At 37.6% G+C, this 22555-nt stretch overlaps 2 protein-coding genes across 2 annotated transcripts; both read left to right on the forward strand.

The window, feature by feature from the left end:
• The first annotated feature begins 1124 nt into the window (after positions 1-1124).
• Positions 1125-12268, forward strand: gpr55a (G protein-coupled receptor 55a). The gene is made up of 2 exons (XM_052576685.1): positions 1125-1418; positions 10844-12268. The coding sequence occupies exons 1-2, from the start codon at positions 1402-1404 to the stop codon at positions 11844-11846; spliced, it is 1020 nt and encodes a 339-aa protein (XP_052432645.1). The 5' UTR covers positions 1125-1401; the 3' UTR covers positions 11847-12268.
• Positions 12269-18512: 6244 nt separating this feature from the next.
• Positions 18513-22155, forward strand: lpar5b (lysophosphatidic acid receptor 5b). Its single transcript, XM_052576686.1, has one exon. It carries the CDS (start codon positions 18633-18635, stop codon positions 19560-19562), a length of 930 nt encoding a protein of 309 aa, XP_052432646.1. The 5' UTR covers positions 18513-18632; the 3' UTR covers positions 19563-22155.
• The last annotated feature ends 400 nt before the right edge of the window (positions 22156-22555 follow it).

Here is a 22555-nt window from a genome sequence, read left to right on the forward strand (position 1 = left end):
ACACGAGAGCCGAAGAGTGGAACACACCAAACAAACTAGCCTGACCTTTGCTCGCCATCGGCCTGACGACAGCAAACGGCCAATCTGAACCATGCTACGTGTAGAGATTTTACCCACTGATGATAGTGACTGTGTTTCTGCCACGGCCACCACTGTATAAACTCATGCCACCCCTGGGATTATTTGCAGTAGGTTCTATTAAATTAAATGCAGAATGTAAATACACAATAGTTTGGAAAAAAAGGTGAAAAAATTATAATTGCAGCATTGTTTATTGTCCCACAGAGCTGCATTAAACAGTGTGTAAAAAACATCTAAATGGCACTTCAGATGCAGTTTCTGTTTTCTCTGCATTGCAAAGATAAGTTTTGTTGTTACCGATTGCAAACCATTAGGCCACAGTGGGTGCTGGCAGTAGTTGTAGGTGGGTTAGGGAGTTAAATAACAGTGCTCTCTTCCACCCTCATGGGTGCCCTTGAGCAAGGCACTGAACCCCCAGTTGCTCCCCGCCTGGGCACTGGATATATAACTGCCCACTGCTCTGGGTTTGTGTGTGCACTTGGATGGGTTAAATGCAGAGCACCAATTCCGAGTATGGGTTTACAATACTTTGTAAATGACATGACTTTTACTTTCATTTGCTTGGCAAATGCAGATTTTTGACCTAAAAGATGGTGCACACTTTTAGAAAAAATGGTGTAAAGGTAAAAATTCATGAGTCAGCTGTCAGTACAATTAGAAATAAGATATCAGCACAATAACACACAGCAAAATATAGTCTAATTATCGTAATCGCTAAAATCCCAGAAATCACAGAGATAGGCTATATTTTTTTGTCAATATTGCAAACCCTTAATTTTTTGTCTTTATTTTGATGTGCCACCCCAAGATTCTGCAGGAGCCACAGCTATACAAGAGAACACAATAAAACCCACACTTAAGTGCTTTATGTGTCATATTTGTTGGTCAGATTTCATAAGAGTTTCATAATTATTTTACTGTTAACATGTAAGCATGTCTAACAGAAGATTGAGGTTCTTAACCTCATATAGTGTGAAAGCAAGTCTTTGTGTGTGAAAAGGTAACTAGCACACTTGGCTTCTAATCTGAATGGAATAAAGCCCACAAACACCGCGCGAGAGGCTGACGCGTGAGCGACTGCAGCTGTAGTTTCTCTTTTGGCAGATAAACCTCCACCAGTTTCTGTCTGACTGACTGCAGAGTTCAGCTTGTCTGCAACGGAAATATAAGTATACAGCACCCACTCGACCAACAACAGACCGAGCACGCGATGCTTCAGCAACTTTTTTCACAACTCATCTCCTGTGAGGACCTAAAACTTGCCTTAAAGTGTAGATAGCGGCAGAAGACAGCAAAAAATTTAAATTATTTTCTGTGGGAATGAACTCCAACGTAACGTGAGTATCCGCGTGTCTATTCTTTATAACGATCTACTAGGTACCAGTTTCCGCCAAACGCAGAAATATCCATGTGATCGTGTCAAAGTCAATTCCATTAATTCAAGATCAGTAGCCTATCTTTTGGATATATAGCCTAGGCTATATTTTGTTTTATTTGTTAAATATCTAGACTAGATTTCTAATTTCGGTGTTTTTACAATAGAATAAATGAAGAAGAGAAGACAATAACTAAAATAAAAATTCCAAGGAGACCACATTTCCGTTTGCCGCCTTCAACACTGAAATCGTCAGAGAATTTCCATTTGATGGCGTTTGATCTCAAGTCACAATACAGATTTAACCTACATTTGACCTCCTGTTTGGAAGGAAAATCATTCATCTTGAATCGTTTCTAGAAGATATAGGTCTATTTATCTGTTTGATCCACAATTGTTTCTAAATAACATGTATCCTGACCATGTTTCTCAAATACTACAGAAATTCAGTATTTTAATGATGATACACGGATGTGGTTCGTTCCAGTAAAAGTTATTTGCAATGTAGATTTTCATATATTGTTTGTTTTAGATGACACATAGGATATAGGAGCCTCATCTCTACAACTCAGGGCTGGTACTCGGAGCACCTGTTCACAACAAAAATAATAAAAGTAACTGTTAGCTTTTACTCTACACCAAGGCACAATAAAGCTTTGTTTATTATAAGCATTGGCTGCTTATGTCAGGTTTGAATGCTAGAGTTTTTTTTAATTTTTTTAATTTTTTTTTAAGTTGGATGGATTCTGATTGGCTGTCAGTCTTTTTATTATTCAACAGCTGAAAAACAAAATTGTCTTTAAAGTTATTCCAATGATATCGATTATTCAGGAGAGACAATGCAGGGAGGATGGAAACAATGTGTTTAGTTTCAGGGTTCAGAAAATATAATCTCTATTTAAAACCATTTTGGCACATAGAGTAAGAACTAAGCGATGCCAGCTTGATAAAAAAAAAAAAGCAAGTAGCACATTTCATCAGGCAGGATGTGTTTTAAGCATGAAGCTAGAAAAACCTCAAACCTTTCCCCTATATTTTGAAAATACTGTGTGGTAGACCGTCCTGAGAGGTTGCTCAGGACAGTTCCAGCAAACTGGAGTAAACTAGAGCTATGATGTCACAAATGTGCATACAGTATGTATACTTTGTTCTTTTAACACCCCCCCCAAAAAATGGTTTCCGTCTTGATTTCTTTAACGTATCTAAATATTAAAGACAGACACTTGTGTTTCAAACCCAAACAAGTTTGATTATCATGAGAACAATAAAATATGGTTAAAATACAAAACATAATCTTACAGTCATCTTTGTTCTTGAAAGCCTTTATAATGCTCAGTGTCATGAGTACAATGTGGGTCTATAATTAATTCATAATGTCTGCTCCACAATAATAGATCTTTCAACCCGCTATATAACCATGTACCATATTAGCTCATATTTAGACAGAAGGTGCTGATTCTGGATTCATTTTTAGTGCCTGTTTGTTTTAATATAAATATGTCAAACTTTCATTATAAATGTCACCAACCAGTTATTGCGCCTATGTTCATTCTCACCTTTGTACAAATTTTACTGTTTGCACCAAGTGTAAATGGCAAGAAGTAACATCCTTTTTACACTTTAACAAAATAGAAGTACTTTACTATGATGCAAATGACTGTCCCGCAGGCCTGCTATTCTTCCTCTGAAAAAAATCATCATCAGATTACTCACCTGTTTCCAAACCTGTAAGACATTATTCCTGGAACACAAAGGCAAATGTTAGGCAGAATGTTTGTTTGTGCTTCTTTGCATTACAATAGCCATTATTTAGAGGATTTAAAAGTAGTTCTTTTGTATTCTATTAATTTAAATGGTAATTTTTATTAAATTTTTTTGAAAACTCCTCTGTTAAAATGTATAATAACCCATGAAGTTGTATAAATGATTAACACTTAAAAACAAGGGGTGGGTAATTTAGGACACAACACATTTTGGGTTAATTTTACCCAGCATATTGGGTTATTTATTTAAATCCTTGAAACTTTTTTAAAATACTCCACACAACCAATGGTTTGCATGAAAACTTATTAGCGGAAAGCTTTATTAGCTAATATTTTTATATCATAGTCATACATATTGCCTACATTTAAACTTGTTTAACAAATATTAGAAGTAAAAATTAAACATTAGACAAAAGTAATTCACACATAATTGGCCAGTCTCTGTTTGGTGGGGAACTACTAACTTCAGAACTCTAGCAGTGTAGTATTTGAAAGTGAAAGTCGTGACATTTGCCAAGTATGATAACCCATACTCGGAATTGGTGCGCTGCATTTAACCCATTCAAGTGCACACACACGGCAGTGAGAAGTGAACACACCGTGAACACACACCCGGAGCAATGGGCAGCTATATATCCTACGCCCGGGGAGCAACTGGGGGTTCAGTGCCTTGCTCAAGGGTACTTCAGCCATAGGTATTGAGGGTGGAAGAGAGCACTCTTCGTTCACTCCCCCCCCACCCACAACTCCTGCCAGCACCGAGACTCGAACCTGCGGGTTACAAGTCTAACTCTTTAACCATTAGGCCACAGCTATCAATCAGACACACAACTATTTGTTATATTTTACAAATAATATCTAATGATATACCTAACCAAATGGCCAACTTTGAGGGTCTATGGACCCTTCCCCCAAAATGCAACAAACAACTCAAAAGTGCAGAACAGGCCTCTAGTTCCATGACAAGCAAAGACAAACCATCTGATAACACTAGTTTGATTGCTCAAAGGAAAACAGCCAGCTCTTACTCAAGTCTCTCTAAAACAGACACGTAATGCCCCAAAAAATGGCTCCTCTGTAATTAATTCATAGGAAAATCCTTCTTTGAACGAAAGCGTATATCCTTCGGGTAATTGTGTAGATTATTGCTGTTTTTGTATATTGTCTTTTGTATTGTATACTGTTTTATGCATGCCTATGATAGAACGAACCACTCATTCACGTAACTTTACATATACCATGTTTGGTCTTTATGAATTTGTCTTCAGATTATCTAAATGAGAGTGTATATTATGTTTTTACTTATGCAACCATATTAGTAGTGTTCTAAGAACCTTTAGTAGTTTTTGCATTCAACAACCAATCAAATTACATATGCAAAATACCATGCTCTAAGACAGAGTCGTAAACCTTCCCTCCAAAAGTGCAAGTCACCATTGGCTCTGTGACCTCCCTGAAGTGTGAGCGCAATAGGAGATAAAGCTCAGTCAGTCTGCTGCTCGGTTAGATTCTGAGAAGATGAGGATGTGAGCTAGAATGCTTCTGCAACACTTAAGTCTGCAGCAGGCTTCGGCCTTGACTTTACATTCACCAACGATCCTTGGATCTCAGCTGACGTCTCTCTTAGATCTTCTCCATCTGGGAGAAATCTCTCCCGACCGCCAGAGTCAGAATAACATCTTTTTGGAGTTCATTAAGAAGGTGATCGTGACTCCTACACCACCGAACTTCCAAACCATCAAGACTTTCGTACATTTAACTAAACGAAACAGAGGTTTAGTATAAGCTGTAGACCCCGTTCTAAAATTACGCTGATGGTTTTACCAACTGACTCTTTTCATTCTCTGGTTTTCCTGATGGTTTCAACCAACAAGCCTTATTTGGACTTTGCCATGTATGAGTGATTGTTTGTTTGTTTGTTTGTAAGACTAGTTTGTGTTAGTGTTATTAACTAAAACTCTTGTTCACAAATTACACGAGCTTCTGATTTAGCCTTACAAATTAATTGTCCCTTTACGATTCTGATCCTTACTACATGCTCTAATGCATTATTAGTTTTTTTTTTTTTTTTTGTGGCCACAAAAATATCCTTTCTTATAGTTTATATGAAATTATGCTAAATGTTCGCTGGATGAACACATAGCACATGTACGTCAACAAGACGTCTGTTAAAAATCGCTTCATCTGGTAAGCATCTGCTGTGCACAAACATCCGATAGACATCTTTAAGATGTCAGATTTACATACATTCTAAATCACAAACATCTTAAAAATATTTTCTGAATATCTATTTGAAATCTAATAGGAATGTAGACTTATTGCAAATGAGCAAACACTCTAAAAAATACATCTTGCAGATGTAATGCAGACGTCAAATGGACGTCTCTGTTATGTACTTGTGCAATCAGGGGGTAACTAAAATAAAACTACCCAAACACACACAAAAATAAAAATAAAAAAGCACTCAATAAGCTCAACCCAGCATTTGGATTGAAAAAAATAACCCTGCATTTTTTTTTTAAAGAAGTTATTATCAGGGAGAATCTGATACATTTTAAAGCTTTGGTCTCTATACCCCATAATCCTCCTCAACTCACACCTGTTCACAGTCACCACTCTCACCAGGGCTGCGTTCAGCCCCAACAAAACGTTGCACAACGTTTTTTAAACAGAAACGGTGATGCGTTGAACACACTGTTCTGATGACGCAAGTGTTGCAACTATGGCAGCTGAGAAGGCCATTATTTGTGTTCTTTGTGAAGAATTTTCGGAGCCATCTATTTAGCCTCACATACTGACTTTATTTGTAGTTCAAACGGTTTTAATACCCTGTATTTTCTTTCTCATTTGTAGGAAAAGCACTTAATTACCATTGTTTATTTCTATACCAAATGTCATACACTTGCAATGAAGCTAAAAATATAAACAACTACATCATTATGTTGATATCCTATATTTTTACAATAAAACTTACGACAAACATGTCTTCTAACATCCTCAGTTGTTGCGTATACCGAGCTGCAACGAACACATTTTTACGTTATTTTCCTTGAAGACATTGTGCGAGTTCACTTTAATACCGTGTGCTTTATATACATGTTGCTGCTGATTGGACTGCGGTTCTGACACACCCACCAAACAAGAGAAAACGCATCTCAAACCCCGTTGCACACCGGTGCACGCCGTTTCCAGGAAACGTGACGTTCAGAACGGAAACAGTAGCAAAACGTTGTGCACCGTTTTGAACTTGAACATGCCCCTGATCACACTCACCTGGATTTTGATCACCTGAACCTGCTGCCTCCAATCAAAGCCACCTTCAAAAGCATTCTCCTTTCAGCACCAGCCGGTCTACTGTTCATGTACTATCCAGAACATTGGAGTGGTCTGGACAGCCAAGAAAGACTTATCTGTTGAATCTCCTGCGATCCTCCAACAACTCCGCTGTGCCACCTGGGGAGCAGTCGGGGGGTTCGGTGCCTTGCTCAAGGGCACCTCAGTTGTGGTATTGCTGGCCTGAGACTTGAACCCACAACCTTAGGGTTAGGAGTCAAACTCTCTAACCATTAGGCCACAACTTCCCCCACGTTGTCAATAACATTCCTCTGCAAACCTGTTAATAAACATCCTGTTTGGCACTTACCTCATGTCTCTGCCTTGTGTACTGCGACAGAAGATCAGCCCATAACAGTTGCCTCTAAAGATCCCCTCGAACCACTTTGTTCAGTTTATAAAGATGGCTGCCATCTAGATGAGTACATCCAGGAGTTCTTCACCTGCTCCTAGTGGATTTCCCTTGACCGGTGAACTCCGGTGGACTGCTTTTGAATGAGAAGATTGCTCCTCAGATGCTGCTGGCAAGATCCAAGTGGACCCTGAACAGTTGCATCAACCTGGCACAGTTTGTCAGTGGATTTGTGGCAAGCACTCCAGTGCCCGCTCATTGTAAGCACTCCCAAGTGCTCCCAAGCCTCAAAACTCACTCCAGTCCTCAGAGGAAGCACTGCCATGGCCTCCCGAGCTCCCTGATGCGCCCTGGAGGCCTCCCGTGTCTCTGTCTTGGACCAGCTTCCCGGGTGAATGTTACGTTGTGGGATGTGCCTTCTGGGAGGTGGCGCTAATGTCAGGGAGTATCTGTCACAAGCTCTGGACTCCATACCCCAGAATCCTCCTTTGTTTATTTATTCACTCTCACTAGATCTCACACTGCTAGATTCTGATCACTTGCACCTGCCACCTCCAATCAAGCCATCCTCAAAAGCATAGCTGTTTCTCAATATGCGTACTTGTCTGTACTTGTGTTCTTGTGGACTTGTGAAACGTCATCAGTCGCTGCCCAAGTACTGTTCCAATTCAAAGTTCACATCTAGCCAAGTCCAGTTCAAATCCAGGCGGCAAGGAAGTCGACCGGAAGTTGAAGTCGGCTGCGTGCTGCCATCTTGTAGCAGAACTTCACTTGCGTTAGCATTCCCATTGACTCCCATTCATTTTGGCGTCACTTTGACAGCAAATAACTTTACATCTGAGGCATTTAAAGACTCCGTTTGTCCATTATTTATTTCTAAAGATACATTACAATGTATAAAGGGCTCCATTACCTTCTATGTTACATTATGGCCCCGTAGAAACAGTTTTTGTAAAAAATAGGCTAACAATTGCGTCATAACCACTCGACTCTCTGTCGTATTACCATACAGACAGGAGGATAAGCTCGCAGGCAATTAACTTAAAAATGGCGTACTGGCATTACATTTTAAAATACAATACAAAATAATTAATCAGAATACTTACTCCTGCTCACTCACGCCAAAGAACTCCCCGCTCAAGCTCGCCGTCTCTGCAAGATTAACGATGGCAGTTTGCACACAGCTACTAGAACATTTACTTCTGTCAGACAGGTTGCTGACGTCGTCAAGTTTCGTTTGAGTCTGCGCGTCAGAAACGGAAGTGCTAAAAAACGCTATTCGCGTTTGGTGTGAACACAGCATTAGTAATACATTTTGAAATACTATTGTTGTTTTACAATTGATTTACACCTTTCAACCATTTTCCCCGCTTTTTTTATTTAAATTGAGTGGGTTTATTGCTAGATTGTTCATGGAAAAAGGGAGTTGTTTCCACATTTTATTTTAAATGATGAAAATATAAAAATCACAGTAGTAATGTTACCTTAACCACATATTAATATGTTTAATAGTTTTTTAAATAAAAGAGGCAGTGGTTTAATATTATATTCAATTTCATTATAAAAATAAAGTGAAAATAAATCAGAGTAGGTACGTATTCGTTTTTTTTTAATAGTAATATATTGAAAATAAAGTTAATTCAAGTAAAGCATGCAGGCCTATTGCATGCTGAGTGACGCTAATAAGTACGCTGCCGTTTCATTTTTAGAATGACTGGACTCGCGTCCTCCCGTCCTCGAGAGTTCGTTCTTCTGAGTCGAACTTGGCAAGTCCAAACTCGGAAGAATGGAAGTCCAGACTCTGTGAACTTGGTATTGAGAAACGCCTCATGCTCCTTTCAGTCACTCACTGGCCAATCTGCCGTCCAAGTCATTGGACCATTCTGGACTCTGAGCAATACTTCCCAGGAACGACTCCACTGATCCTGTTAAGCAATCTCCTGCGCATCTGCAAAAGAGTCACACCATCAGCCCAAAAAATAAGCTCACCAGAAACCTTCAGTGTGTTCATTCTCACCTGCCTTTACCTTATCCTCTTACATTCTTCTTCAAACCTGTTAATAAACATCCTGTTCGGCACTTATCTTATGTCTCTGCCTTTTGTACTGTGGCAGTTATGAAAGGAAAGGAGTGCTTTTTGTTTCTCACTGTGACATTTAAATTTCAAATAAAACAATGTTTTAAAACTAATCCCAAATCAAATAAGTGCATAACTTAATAAGCTATAAAAAAATAAAATAAAATAAAACATTTTGTGTGTACATTCTTAGCGGATTTATGTTCTTTAAGAATTAGGGTGTCAACAGAAAATGCACCTTGTACAGAAAATGCATTTAAAACAAAAACAGAATGGCCAGACACTGGCTTTTTGAAAGCAGATGGGCTGGTTAAGAATGTAGATTCACTTTTTGACAGTATGTAGTGCTTATGGAGCAGCATTTTAGCTAGCTTGTTGAGAAGAAACTCCGTGCAAGTTTGCAGTGTCACCTCGAACCAAACATTCTATCAAATTACTCCATCTTGGAAAAGCATTGCCAATGTTTACCCGTTTTTCTTTTTACCCCATTTCTACTGTATGTCTCCGTGTAATTGTGTATCAGACAGTAAACTGTGACATATGAACACGTTGAAATGAGTGCCCCTATTGCCTGTGTTGAGGAGATTAATAAAAATGTAATTTAAAACAAAAATTTGCATTCAAATGCAAAAACGGTGCATTTTAATTTTAGGTGTGCACCAGGGAGTCTTATCAGTGGTGCACAAGATGCGGTGATGATAATATAAGTGCTGTTGTTGCATTTTAATGTCCAGTTGAACCCATGAGATACACCACTTCTCTGTTTTTCATTCAAAATATATAGAGGAGATATTGTTTAGGTTTAAAACCGAAACAAACCATTCACTCAGCATGCATATGCAACACATTTTCAAGACACACAACTGTTGCACTCGCGTCAAAATTAAAAGAGTATATTAATTTTTAAGTTAATTTTTAGAAAACATGTTTGGAGAATTTGTGGGGGATTTATTCCACTTAATTCTCATGTTTTTAAATGCGGTCTGTGATCCGCGTACCGGCTGTTTGTATGTTCATTTAGACCAGGGGTGTCAAACTCAAATCCTGGAGGGCCAGAGCCCTGCAGAATTTAGTTCCAACCCTTCTCCAAAACACATACCATGTAGTTTTCAAATAAGCCTGAAGGACTTGATTAGTTGAATCATGTGTGTTTAATTAGTGTTGAATCTAAACTCTGCAGGGTACCTGATTTAGACTTTATGCACTTTTTAAATATTGTCTTATTTCATTGCATCAAATAACAAATTTAATGCACTGCATTTAATTGCTTATTGCGCCCTCCTCTGGCCTCAGGAGTCAAGCCAAAAGTTTACTTAATACTTAAGAATTAAGAATTATTTTGTTTCTCAGTTTCTAATAAGAATGAGGCAGAATAGGTTTCTGTGAGAGTCTCTACCTATAGCATGTATAAAATGAGCTTCACCGGAAGATTACGAACTGGCTTATCTTTACCTGGAAGTTCTAAATAGTGCCCCATACATATGGTCAAGTTGCTAAGTTGATTTATCCATGTTTTAATATGCCTCTGATCATAGAGTTTTTTTTTATGTGGATGCTAGGTAAGGGAAGAATCTGCAATCTCTGACCCAGTTCATTTGCTAGCAACCCGGGGTGTTGAAATAGTATTTGTGGCAGTTGGTGGAACCAAAATGATTACAAACATTCAGACACAGAACACACATTTAGAAGTAGAATAACTGGCTGTAGCATTGTTTTTTGTAGAAACACAAAGCATGTTTCCTAAATACCTGCAAACATATTCTGACATTTTTATGCTTGAGAACAGTCCAAAAGTTCCATACAGCACTTTTAACTTAACAATTTCTAAAAAAACAAAAACATCTCTGTCTTTCTCTCCCCAGGACAGGCCACTGTGATTGGGTGTGTTGGGTCCAGATGTGTGTGTATGTGCCCATTCTGGTTTTCGGATTCCCTCTGATTCTGGCTGCTTTGTGGCAGTTGTTCTTTCGCGTTCGACGCTGGAGCGAATCCACGGTTTACCTCTGCAACCTGATCATCAACGACAGCCTGCTGATGCTGTCCCTGCCTTTTAAAATACATGCCTACAAGAAGCACTGGAGCCTAGGCCAGACTTTCTGCTCCCTGCTGGAGAGCCTGCTCTATGTCAACATCTACGGCAGCATCATGTTGAGCGTGTGCATTGCAGTCGACCGATACATCGCTCTACAGTTTCCATTCGCTGCACGTCGTTTGCGATCTCCACGCAAGGCAATGATCGTGTGCCTAATCTTGTGGATACTGGTCTTTGTATGCAGCTTCCCCATCTACAAACTTCACGATAATCCAGCAAACAAAACGGTGTATTGTTTTGAGCAATTCTCCAATTCAACTTGGACGAAAAGTTGGATTCTGGCATCTATGGAAACAGTGTTTTGCAGCAGCGCCTTGGTGATGGTGTTCTGTTCCCTGCGTGTGGTGCAAATCCTGCACAATCTGAGGGTGCGCTACCCTGGAGATTCCAAACTGTGCAACAACAAGAGCATGAAGATTGTTCTCAGCAACCTAGCCGTCTTCCTTACGTGTTTCATTCCTTACCATATAGCAGCGCCCATATACTTCCATGCCAAGACAGGCAAGTGGCAACAAAACACCATTGATCATCTACGCTACTTTGTTCACATAAGCATATGCATTAGCAATGTGAACATCTTGGCAGATGGCGCATGTTACTATTTCATCCTTAAAGAGAACCTGGAGTCTGCGCAGCGAGAGAGGAGAATGGCTATACGCATCAGAGAGAAACACATATGTGGATCAAAGAGTTTAACGTTTGGAGAAATACATAGTGGTACGCCCAAAGCCACTGACAATACGGAATTATGTGTGGATACTGGTTTTACGTGAAGAGCTACATTAAAACTCATGGAGAGCAAATGCAAGGATGATTAATCCTACAGGAACACAATGAAAGAAGATGGAAGACATGCTTGTTTAGTTGAGTATGCAGGTGGATGGGACGTATGTACACACAGGATGTGTGTTTACATGTGATGTAGATGAATTTTTGGGTACTAAACAATATCGCAGTAACTCTTATGCTATGCACTGGAATTTTATCACTGCTTTTAATCTGAAAATATGGCAATTTATTTTTGGAACATACTTGTAACAAAAATTGAGCAGTGAAATCACATAACACAAAGGTAATGTTTAGTTTATATGAGCCATGATGATATTAACATTTTGCCATTTTGGAGTAAATTTTATGTTTACTTAGGAGGTCAGATCTCCCCCTTAACAGATCAAAACAAAAAAAATTAATTAAATATTTTTTTTATGTATTGAATTGTACCATGTAAGCCTTACTCTATTTATTTATTTTTGGCATTGTGACATTATTGACAGTTAAGCAAATTTTACCATCTTAATTATTCTTACATGATGATTCTCATCACTCATACATGTCATTTTACTCATCTGTAATACTGAAAAAATACAGTTTGCTAATTAATATCAATACATTTTTGATGACGACAGTAAAACAAGGAATATATAAATAAGTTATTACTGAATCATTAAAATTACTGGGAATAATAGAATAGAGTATCTAATTATTCCAATAGAATAATAAAATAATTTAAGTCATTTATCCCGATTTTAAACATTACATAATTTATTTTCTACAATAATACAGATGAATAAAAATCGTATTACAGTGATAAGAATCATCAATTAAGAATTATTTTAAAAAGTCTGATGCATTACAGTAGTGGGAATTGGGTGGTAACATTTGTTTACTTGTCCTAAAAAAATAATGTCAAAGTGCTAATTGTGGGTTACATTTTATTTGTGAATATATATATATATATATATATATATATATATATATATATATATATATATATAATTACTTATTTTTTTACCTAATGATAATTTTTTATTAATTTTTTTACCTAATGAATTTTTTTTTTAACACCCGTTAGGAATGTCAATGTTTTCATGATTTGTTTGGCTTCAGCAACCATATTCCTCTTTTCACCAGCAGAGGACGCACTTCAGGTTTTTCTAATCGTGGTAAAGCCTGTCAGTCAACAGGAGGTTCATAATCACATTATGTGAGTTCAGTGACGGTGTTAAAACCAATGATTAACTTTAGCCCTATCTTCCTGTCATAGAATAAAATTTAAGTTGATGTCAAAGGTTCAAATTCTGAAGCATCTGTGTGAAATGTACATAGAAATGTGCTTTGAGAGAGTAAAGGTTAAATGCAGGGAGTGTCTTGTTTTACAGCAGGGAACTGCAACATTTCAGTTTTACCATTTCATTTTTGAACCAGATAAAAGTTGTTCTGCTAGCGGTGGGAAATATGGAAACAAGAATGGCAGATATTAGGCCAAAGGGAGCGAAGATAAAAATCTTTGTTCTTATTTTTTAATAACAAAGATAAAAGAATGACAAAGATACACATTACAACTACACATAATATACAAATAAAAGAAACAGTGCTTTATTTTCAGGTACAATAGGTGTATTTAGCAGGAGCATTCAAGAAATTGAATGAACAAATATAAAAATAAAACACTATATAAACTGATTCTTAAGGCAACTGTATTACATTTCTTCAGTCAAGAGCAGTGAGTGATTTTTCTCTTTGTGTTTTGATGTTTTATAAACATTAAAGGAATAGTTCACCCAAAAATAAAAATTCTGTCAGCTGTTTTATTTTTATACCACCATTTACTCACTCAAAAGTGGTTTAAAACCTGAATGAGTTGCTTTCTTCTTTTGAACATAAATTTTATTTTGAGAAATGTGGAAACCCACACAGTTGCTGGTCCACAGTGACTTCCATGGTATTTTCTGCTACTATCAAATTCACTGTGGACCAGCAACTGTTTGGCTACCCACATTCTTCAAAATGTCTTCTTTTTTGCTCAGCACAAGAAATAAATAAATGCAGGTATGGAACAATGTGACAGTGATAAAATAATGACAGAAATTAAATTTTAGGGTAATCTATCCCTTGACAGTAATGACAGCAGGCTGCATGTTTAATAGGCCTACTGTCCCTTTAAGACCTGCACACATCTAATATACAGGCACATATATGTTTTTCTCTCAACTGTTTACTTTAATTTTAGACATAAACAACTGAGTCTACATGTAAACCCTGTGTGTTTTGACAGTATTAGCAAAGGTCAGACCAGTGCGCAAATGAAACATTTAAAAGCACAATCAAATAATGATAGAGTAACTACTGCTGAGTGAACACTGCTGTGAATGCATGTGGTGTTGTTCAGTATATGACAGATGCGCCAGAACTGCAGCTGATAGAATATGCGCTGGAGCACGATATTTCTACAAAAGCAGATTGTGGAGACATTTTTATCGTCCACGATCAAAAATCCTCATATCGCACACTCCTATGCTCTGCTTATAGATATACTTCCATGTGTTTTATAATTAAAAAGATAATAATTAAAGTTTAACTTGACTCTATTATAATCTATTATAAATTGTAATAATTTAGCTGAAGCTAAAATGAAGAGTATTTTAGCTTCAGCTACAGTTTTTGAGGTTCCTCACGCAGAATTTGCAGGTACTTCTGAACTTCTGTTGTCTCCATCGCCCTTTGTCTGTGTTCATGTTATTTATTATTGCAATAAATAAGACTTTGTATTAAAATATGTGTGCTCCATTTGAGGCCTATTCATTTCAGCTTTGTGAAGATGATTGCTAGTGCTGCTACATCAGATCAACCTATAAAATATAAACCACATATTTTTAGCTGTGGGAACGTGTTCAAGCACAGTTAGAAACGCCACCAACCCTCTCAGAAACCCTCTCAGTCCAAATTAATTTCCCCAGAAGTTGTTTTGTATGAATGCAACACCCACATAGCCTACTTTCTCTTAAAGGTTGAAAGTTTATTCTACTTAAATATCAAGTTAGGGGCATGTTGGCACATTTGTTCAAATTTTATAAGGCACACCCCCTATATTTATGGCTATATTTACAATATTTGTTGTCTACAATTTTTGATATTGGGCAGTAGAAAGTAAGATACAGAAACATGTTGATGTGAGGTATATACTCAGTGTCACATTAGTGTATATGTGACATAACCAATTTATATAAATGTGAAAATGAAGTTGTTGTAACAATCTTACTCAGGTATTTATATTGTTAGCAGTAGTGTTTTCTCACATAACACTTAAGGATAATGGTTGGAGTAAGATATATGTTTACTTAACATACACCTCATTTCAAAATGAAAATAAGTTGTCCAGGTCACATTTTACATGCATAGGCCTACATAAGAGGAGACTGGGTATGGTTTTTTGTTTCAGCATTCTTGCTGAATTTTTGAGCTATAGTGCTCAAACTTTTATACAAATCACCCACATTTGCTCACAACAAAAGGCACCGATTCAAACCCTTATAAGTTGAAGTCAAATACATGGAGGGAGTGCCTTTGTTGCAATCTACCCCACTGCCGGGGGATGTTGTAACACATACCAGGGTAAGTTGCAACAGTTGGCCTAAAGAAGTAAAAACAGTAGCCACCTCATAAAGTTCAAAAGTTCAAAAACAACGTGCTTTCTACGAATGACCACAGCTCAAGTCCGATTTCTGTTCAATGCAAGAGTGTGTGTGTGTACTGATTTATATGGTTTATGAGGACACAAATGTGTGTAATGACATGGGTACTACAACGTGAAAATGGTTTATGAGGAGACTTCCTGTGCCCCGTAAAACAAAAGGCTTAAAAAACATACAAAGGAGGTGTTATGAAATCCAAAAATTGACAGTAGTTTTCTGTAAGGGCTTGGTTTAGGGTGATAGAAAATACAGTTTGCGTGTGACACTGTGTCTGTGTGCAACTTTTTTTTTCACAGTGGTGTCAAACCAACATTTTTAACCCTTGAGAGCAGGCTTGGTGGATCCAGAAACTGCACAAGAGCACATTTTACCTACATTTCCTTTGGTTTTGAGCTGCCAAAAAAGCTCCATATAGACAATATGAAAGTTCTTAGTTTAAACCATGGGAATGCTAAAATGTGTTACATCTTACCCACCGCCGTCATCCAATGTTTAGCTCTATTAGCATAATGGTTTGAAATTAGCAGTTTAAAAAAAGTTTTGCATGAGAATTCTTCAAAATCTGTTTTTTCTTTATAGAATCTGCTTATATATAGTTTCAGCCGTGACAACCATTCATATAAGATTCAGGTGGGAAGTGGGTAAATAATCAAATTATCATAGGGCTCCTAGCTTATCCCTGATAGGTGGAAATAGTGTTGTTACAACTCTCCCTAAGTTAAAACCATACCTGGTCTCCTTTTTTAAAATCTTTTTATATCGAAGTCTGCTATTAAGACCCTTATTTATTTACAAACCCGATTCCAAAAACGTTGGGACACTGTAAAAATTGTGAATAAAAACAGAATGCAATGATGTGGAAGTTTCCAATTTCAATATTTTATTCAGAATAAAACATAGATGACCTATCAAATGCTTAAACTGAGAAAATGTACAATTTTAAGGGAAAGACAAGTTGATTTTAAATTTCATGGCATCAACACATCTCAAAAAAGCTGGCACATGGCCATGTTTACCACTGTGTGGCATCCCCTCTTCTTTTTATAACAGTCTGCAAACATCTGGGGTCTGAGGAGACAAGTTGCTCAAGTTTAGGAATAGTAATGTTGTCCCATTCTTGTCTAATACAGGCTTCTAGTTGCTCAACTGTCTTAGGTCTTCTTTGCCGCATCTTCCTCTTTATGATGCTCCAAATGCTTTCTATGTATGAAAGATCTGGACTGCAGGCTAGTCATTTCAGTACCCGGATCCTTTTTCTACACAGCTATGATGTTGTAATTGATGCAGTATGTGTCTGGCATTGTCATGTTGTAAAATGCAAGGTCTTCCCTGAAAGAGACGACGTCTGGATGGGAGCATATGTTGTTCTAGAACTTGGATATACCTTTCAGCATTGATGGTGTCTTTCCAGATGTGTAAGCTGCCCATGCAACACGCACTCATGCAACCCCAAACCATCAGAGATACAGGCTTCTGAACTGATAACAACTTGGGTTCTCCTTGTCCTCTTTAGTCCGGATGACATGGCGTTCAAATTTTGATTCATCTGACCACAGAACAGTTTTCCACTTTGCCACAGTCCATTTTAAATGAGCCTTGGCCCAGAGAAAATGCCTGCGCTTCTGGATCATGTTTAGGTATGGCTTCTTTTTTGACCTATAGAGTTTTAGCTGGCAACAGCAAATGGCGCTGTGGATTGTGTTCACCAACAATGTTTCCTGGAAGTATTCCTGAGCCCATGTTGTGATTTCCATTACAGTAGAGCCCTGTATGTGATGCAGTGCCGTCTAAGGGCCCGAAGATCACGGGCATCTAGTACCATTTCCAGCCTTGACCTTTACACACAGAGATTGTTCCAGATTCTCTGAATCTTTGGATGATATTATGCACTGTAGATGATGATAACTTCAAACTCTTCAAATTTTTCTCTGAGAAACTCATTTCTGATATTGCTCCACTTTTTTTTCGCCGGTGATCCTCTGCCCATCTTGACTTCTGAGAGACACTGTCACTCCGAGAGGCTCTTTTTTTAAACCCAATCATGTTGCCAATTGACCTAATAAGTTGCAAAATTGTCCTCCAGCTGTTGCTTATATGTACATTTAACTTTTCCGGCCTCTTATTGCTACCTGTCCCAACTTTTTTGGAATGTGTAGCTCTCATGAAATCCACAATGAGCCAATATTTGGCCTGACATTTCAAAATGTCTCACTTTCAACATTTGATATGTTATATATATTCTGTTGTGAATAAAATATAAGTTTATGAGATTTGTAAACTATTCCATTACTTTTTTACTCACAATTTGTAGTGTCACAACTTTTTTGGAATCAGGTTTGTATTTATTAATTAGTCAATAGTGTACTTTCGCCTCTTTGCTATAATGCAAAATATTAAATTAAGTTTATTTCTCATTACTGTAACATTACAATTAGTAAATAATTAGAAAAAGAAAAATGTTCAGCACATCAGTGCCTTAAATGTAATTTAAAACGATTTTTATAGTAATACCAATTATTAAAACCACTAAAAATGAAAAATCATTAGAATCATTATTTAAGGATAAAAAAATACAAATGCATCTGTAAAATGTAAGTAGATATAAGATTTATTAACCGCTATATTTCTGTTTTATTTACCATCTTTGTTGTCCAAAATGTCACCTTACATCGCTTGTGCAGTATTCTTCTCCTGTTGAAATGTTTCTTCGAGTTCATAATCCCCTTTTTTTAGCAGGCTCCCATGTGACGTCACATTGTGAACAACATGTCCCAAAAGGTCAAAATGAGGTCAGAGAACGGTACTTTTTTCTGAATATAAAGAGTGGAATATTTTTGTGGTAAATAAAGTTTGCCATTAAATTTGACATTAAAAATCAACCTACCGTGAGAAATAGAACAGGCCCCACTAAAGAGGCGGAGAAAACCCCTCACCTTATTCTACATCCTTCCTCTTCAGTCGTTTCATTTCTCTCTGGCTTCCCTCAAAACCACCTTCAAATTCATTCAGAGGTCAATCGAAATCTAAGAGACCAGCTTCGACTCAACCTTTGTTATTTCGCACGCCTTTCTCTTCAGAAACGCGAACATGTGTTCGAACTGGACCAACTCGTCTTGTATAACCGCTGATCTCGAACCTTCGAACCGGTACCTGGCGTCGGCAGTGGTGTATGGTCTGGTTCTGGCAGTGGGTCTACCGCTCAACACGCTGTCCCTGTGGATCCTGCTGCGCTCTCACGGGTTCCGGTCACCGTGCGCCGTGCTCATGGTGAACCTCGCGGTGTCCGACATGCTCCTCGCGCTCTCCCTGCCACTGCGCGTCTACTTTTACGCAACGCTCAAGTGGCCGTTTGGAGCGGCCACATGCACCGCTGCCTTAATGTTGTTTCGCGTGAACATCAGAACGAGCAGTATCTTCATCACTTTGATCAGCGTGGACCGGATGATCGCCCTCGTCTTCCCTCTGCGCTCCCGGTCCTTGAGAACCCCCGGGTGCGCGCTGAAGTGCTGTGCGGTCGTGTGGATCCTCCTCACCACCCTCTGCATCCCAGAGATTAGAAGACTCTATGACGCCCTGAAGGGGTGTCCAAAAATACCGTGCTTTGAGATTCAATTGCACTCCAAAAGCTCGCATGTCGTCTCGATCTCACAGGCGATATTTTTATTGGTACTCCTCCTGGTCAACATCGTCTCCACGGTCGTGGTCGTTATCGTTCTGAGGAAGCGTCCCAGCGCTGGAGCGGCCAAGGTGAACAACAAAATGAACGTGATAATGATTTTTATAGTCAACATGTTGGTGTTTGTGATATTTTTCATGCCGTTTACTTTACATCTCTTGACATACACTGAGGACGATTGCGGGGAGTCTTTACTTGCGCTCGTGTGCCTGGCGAGTGTCAACTGCTGTCTGGATCCGCTCATCTACTACTTCTCTCTGGACTCGTTCTGGCAGGACAAGGGGAAAAGACAAACGGAAGCAGGCACTCATTCCCTCAGCAGGTCGATGGAAAGGTCTTAACAGTTAGGATAAACAATGGCCTTCCACGGAGCCCACAACAGGACATTGAGATGGATGAAGATGGAAGGAAAGATATATTACAATGTTTTTGAGCTCTTTCGCAAAAAAAAAAAAAAAGAAAAATTGCGGAAAAGAAAAGAATTGCGGGCAAATTGGGACACTTTTGAGATAAATGTAGTCCTGTAGTCTTTCTCCTTCGTTGTTTTGTTTACATGACGAAAGTTTTGCGAAGGAACACAATTTCTCGATGGAACGCAAACGTTTTTCGAGTGCGCAACCCTTTTTTCCCTCACCATCAAGCCCTTTAAACCATACAGGAAGGATAAAGTAAATATAGATGGTGTTCAAAACTTACCTGGACACTTTATGAGTATCAAATGTTAGTGGAACATGTTCTTGGTTAATGTGGCTAACTACTTCCATGGTTTATCTTCCAGAACACCTGTTTGAACTTGAAAACTTATTTCATTCTTCCACTAAAATGTTCCTGAACAGGATAAACTGCAGAGTTATTAGCATATTTTGTTAAAATGTCCCATTTAAATTTCTAAATGTGCACTTTTGTCTATTGAACCCGTTAGGTAAGTGACATATTGATTATACATATAAATCATTCAATACTTTTTTATGTACTTTAAATCTAGGGTTATCTGTGGTGAAGCATCATGTAAAGACTTTCAGAATGTCTATAATAAAAAAAAGTGTTACATTTTGGTGATACTCTATAAAACATGGTTTAGTTTTGTATGCTTATTTATTTTTAGAATGATGGCTAATGAACCACATTGAGGCTATGCTTTTTTTTCCACTTCCTGTGATGCTGGTGAGAAAACATCCACTCACTTTCGATGCGGTTTTGTTTTTTTTGCATTTTGCATTTTGTCTTAACATTTAACATTTCAGAGGAAGTTCCATGTGCATCTTTTGCATTGTCAGTCACAAAAACAGAAACTTACATTTACGCAGTGTCTGGTTCCATCTAAATGAGTAATCATGAATGTCTCTGAGGTCATCTGGGGATGCTGATGCTTAAATATTATATAGGAATATTGGCTTTGGAGAACATTAAGATATTTAAGATGATAACTAACATATCAATTTTTTGTCATCATCATTGCTATCATAGATGTTTACAGTTGAGGTGGTTTCTTCATATGGCTGCAGTGGTTTATACAGTATTGCGATAAATGTGTCTGTTGTTGAATTTGCCATCATTATTGTCAGATGACAGAAATCTGCTTATTTTGTATAGTTGATGTAGATGATTTCAAAGCACTTTTTTTGTTCTGTCATCTAAAACATTTAAAAATTGACTTTTTAACAACAATATTGAATTTAAAAGAGTTTTTGTATAACATGTAATCATGAATCTGAGGTTTCAGTGATTCTTCAAGTGTCTTTTCTCACTGTTGTCAGTTTAATCTATTTTTTATATATTAAAAAGGAGTTTATATTAATACCCTTGGTTTATCTTTCAACATTTATGATTAATTTAAATCTGTATTTTATCGGTTTTCTTGGAGGTGTCATATTTAATGTCACGTATCCTTATATTTCTCCCCCTAACTTCCTGTGTACTACTGTAACCGAATTCAGTAAATACAAAAAAAAAAAAAAAAATTATAATAATGATTAATATGCCTTTCAAATTATGAGTAGCAGAGAAGATTTTATAAATTCTTTAGATAAATGCAAAATAGTGTGTTTTTGTTGTCTAGCTGCCACAAATCTAATAATCTTATATAATCCTAATAAACCTGTTTGATGAAAAATATTTGAAGTCTTAAGCATGACTTAGCCGTTAAGAATTTGTTCTATAAACTGTGTTTAGATTTTGTAAACTAACACAGCTAATGCATGTGCACAGCAGGATTGGAACGATGCCGTTTGGAAGCAGTCCTTTGCGTTTGGTAGCATATTTCATTAGCTATAAAGTAACTTATAAGTATATTTACATGGATGGATAAGGTCAAATTTCGGAAAAAATATATTTAACGAATAGTGCATCGAAAAATTAAAATTTGCTAAAAAGAAAACTCTAAATCTAACATGTAGGGTTAGTTTGTTCATCAGAACCTATAAGGATAAAGTTAGCATTATATCACTTGCTCACCAATGGATCCTCTGCTGTGAATGGGTTAGAATTTATTTAAAGGTGACCTACTGAGCAATAGTAATTAACTTCATGTACTTATGGTTAGGGTTAGAGTTTGCCTTATTGGTATTATAAAACATGTCACATGTAACAAGGACACAATAAAGTATTTACTCACCTTCACATTGTTCCAAACCTGCACAAAGCTCTTTTTCATACTGTGGCGAGTGGGGAGGGGCCGAGAGGCGTGGGAACGAGGAGTGAGGCCAGGTGTAGTGATTGGAGATGAGCTACACCTGCGCCCCACCGCCAGTATCGAGTCCCACGTAGGAGATGGAAGGATATAAAACTGGAGCGACTATAGTGAAGGGCGAGAGAGGACCAGGCCTGGGACATTATTTTATGTGTTTGCTTTTTATTTTATGCGCACCAGTCGTCCGTGAGGAACTGGTGCGCTGTTTTGTATTTACTTTTGAATATTAAAATGTTTTGATTGTGCGCCGGTTCCCGCCTCCTTCTTCCCGATGATTACGAAGGTTGTATCGTTACACATACCATAACTGTTTATAGTGAGCAATGTCTGTTAAACAAACCCAATATGTCCAATTTGTAAATTAATAGTTAACGACCTACTCACTGACTTAATTTTCCACTCACAGTGTTTCTCAGTTAACAGAGAATGAGCAAGAAAGTTAACAGTGAATAATTTTTCAGTTTGCTTTTCACATAAAGCTGTCACATGACTTAAAAAATCTATTTTTATAGTGCTTTTTTATCATTTTTGGATCTCATTTTGCATCATTGCATGAAAAAAGAAAAAAACTTGTTTCACAGAAGAAAGCTGTGTTTGAAATGTTGATTTTTGATTGAACTACTCCATTTGACTGAATTATTTATA

Source organism: Carassius gibelio, chromosome B15 (assembly GCF_023724105.1).
Source record: "Carassius gibelio isolate Cgi1373 ecotype wild population from Czech Republic chromosome B15, carGib1.2-hapl.c, whole genome shotgun sequence".
Taxonomy (NCBI): Eukaryota; Metazoa; Chordata; class Actinopteri; order Cypriniformes; family Cyprinidae; genus Carassius; species Carassius gibelio.